Source organism: Prunus dulcis, chromosome 1 (genome assembly GCF_902201215.1).
Source record: "Prunus dulcis chromosome 1, ALMONDv2, whole genome shotgun sequence".
NCBI lineage: Eukaryota > Viridiplantae > Streptophyta > Magnoliopsida > Rosales > Rosaceae > Prunus > Prunus dulcis.
In genome coordinates, this window is record NC_047650.1 from 22,814,345 (window position 1) to 22,817,156 (window position 2,812).

General features: G+C 40.7%; 1 protein-coding gene across 1 annotated transcript; it reads right to left on the reverse strand.

Annotated features, from left to right (window-relative positions):
* Positions 1-585: 585 nt before the first annotated feature.
* Positions 586-2,097, reverse strand: LOC117612461 (F-box/kelch-repeat protein At1g23390). The gene has a single exon (XM_034341147.1). The coding sequence runs from the start codon at positions 2,042-2,044 to the stop codon at positions 827-829; it is 1,218 nt and encodes a 405-aa protein (XP_034197038.1). The 5' UTR covers positions 2,045-2,097; the 3' UTR covers positions 586-826.
* Between the last annotated feature and the right edge of the window lie 715 nt (positions 2,098-2,812).

Consider the following 2,812-nt stretch of genomic DNA (forward strand, 5'->3'; position numbering starts at 1 on the left):
TTCGTTTGAAAACTACAAGTCTTTAAATTATTGCTGGTTAAGAATTTTCGTATATATATATATATATAGGTGTTGATTTCTGGGAGATTCACTATTATATACCCAATATAGTAATTCAAATTATATATTTTTAAAAAATTATGTATGAAATAGACTTTAGAAATACATTCAAAACTCATTTACAACGTGATAAAAAGACTTTCAACTTCTTTTAAATCACAAAACTGCTATTGATTTCTTAAAACAAACCCAACTTTAATTCCAAAACCTCATTATAAAAAAAAAACTCAAAACACTCAATAGAGTGTCAAAGTAATTTAATAATCAAAATTAAACCTGTCATGTTTTGAATTTGTTTATAAAAATTAAATTAAATGGATTTGTGAGTACCAAATGTATGAATTACGAGATGAGTTGAGGGGAGTTGTCATTATTTTTCCACTACGCAACCGCAATGTTCAAATCTTTGAGTGTTGAGGTCAGCCTACCTAAAGTTGAGACTAGCAACGGAAAGTATTGAGAGTTGAAATGTACACGACTAAAATTCAGTAAGTGAATGATCACGTTACGAGAAACATATGTACATTACATTACAAAATTTAGTTATATTGCTAATAAAAACGGTGGACAACGATATTAGGAGAATTGATGAGAGCCGGTATTAATAATCCAATCATTACTCTACGGAAATAAGACGGTACATTATTAAAGTAGGATTAATTTTGCCACAATACATTGTTTAATGGGGATTAATTTTCATAAAATAAAATTAAAGTAGGATTAATCTCTCCACCAATAAGACAAAGATGAGTGATGCCGCCGCTTTTCACACGATTCTCGGTGCTCCAACTTGTACGGCTTTATGCAAATCCGGCAAACCAACATTCGAACACGTCACCACCAACCTCTGCATTCGGCTCCCGTCATTCACGACGTCGTTATGTACGCTTACCCACGTGCACCCTCCGCCCTCAAGCTCGCAGATGATAATCTCCGCCGGTTCCGCCGGGTTATGCAAGCACACCGAATTTCCCATGCAACTCATCCCGATCGACGTCACGCAACCGCTCTCCCCCTTTACCATCTCCACCATCTCCGCCGGCATCTCCCCGATCATCTCCTTGCGCTCAAGCAACGCTCCCTTCACTTCCCACACCTTCACGCCCTTCAAATTCTCCGCATTTCCCACCGCGCCCACCAAAATCAAACGGCCGTTTGCGAATCCGATCACGGAGATAAATACGCTTCCGTCGGGGCGCAGATCGTACGGTCCAAACCATGCCTTGGAATTCGGATCAAACGAGTAGGTCACGCCTGAGATTTTCTCCGTCACGTACATTTTGCTGTCGTCAACGGCGACCGAGAGCCATGTGGAGGCCGCGGAGTCCTTGAGAATAGCGGGCATGGAGTCGCACGTGTCCCACGTGCGGGTCGTCACGTCGTACATTTCCACCGCGAGGGGGTCGTCCTCGTAATCGCACGTGCCGCCAGCGACGATGATCCGGTGGCCCACCAGCGCAACAATCGGGTCGGTTCGCCAGACGAGCGGGGCGGCCGCGTGGTGCCACGTGTGGTGGAGTGGGTCGGTTGAGAAAGCAAACTTGGAGGGGGAGAGCATGTAGAGGAGCGTGGAGTGCGAGGATCGGAGGATGGGGATGGACGGGATATTGGACGGCTGCGGATGAATGTCGATCCACACTTGCGAGGCGGGGTCGTAGGCAAGTGCGGAGGTGACGTAGGGGTACCTGGTGGTCTGAGTGAGGACAATGAGCCAGGGCTTGATGTTTCTGTGGAAGTGGCGGAGGGAGGAAGAGACGGCGTGTCTCCAGGACTTGGACACGTGGCAGGCGGGGACTAGGTGGAGGAGAGGGACGTGAGAGAGGATGGATTCTAGGATGTCTCCGTAGAGTGGAGCTTCTTGTTGATCTTCTTCGACCTTGGACTTGGTGGTCTGAGTCTGAAACTCGGCCATTGCTAATTTCAGAGAGAGAAAGAAGAGGGAGATGAGTTTGAGTGGCAAATGTTTGCGGGTGGGGGTATACATTATATAGGAGAGGTAGGCCCAGCAGATATGGACTGTGGAGCCTGCACTGCTGGATGGACTCTGGATCCGCTTACGCTATTTTGAATTTTCATTTTTTAAAATTTTATATTTCCAAGTAGTTTTTATATTAGAAAATGCTAGCAATCTTCTCTCTAACCTTGTTCTTTGGACATTCTCCCTTTTTTGTTTGAAATGTGCCATTCTCCTTACACTTAAAACAATGTCATTAATATATTATACAAGTTAACTTTTGTTTTTCAAATTTACCCTTATTAAATGTATTCAATTTTTCTTTAAAAAATTCACAACTTTTTTTTTAATATTTATAAATGTCAATTATTTTTTTAAAGAAAATATATGCTTTTTAAAAAAAAAAGAGGAAATGTCCCTTTTTTTTTAAAACACAAAGGTTTTTTTTTTTTTTTTTCTATCTAAACCCTTTGTGTTTTTAAAAAAGAAAATAAAAAAAGGGACATTTCCTCTTAAAAGCAAATATTTTCTTTGAAAAAAATTAATAAGATAGTAAGAAAGTTGTGAATTTTTTTTGGATAAATTGAATACATTTAATAAGGGTAAACTTGGAAAGCAAATGTTAACTTGTATAATATATTAATGACATTGTTTTAAGTGTAAGAAGAACGACACATGCCAAGCAAAAAAGGGAGAAGGTCCAAAGAAGAAGGTTAGAGATAAGGTTGCTAGCATTCCTCTTTTATATTTGTGCATGACATCAGGAATAAATGAAGTTTTGAATGCACTGAAAAAGAA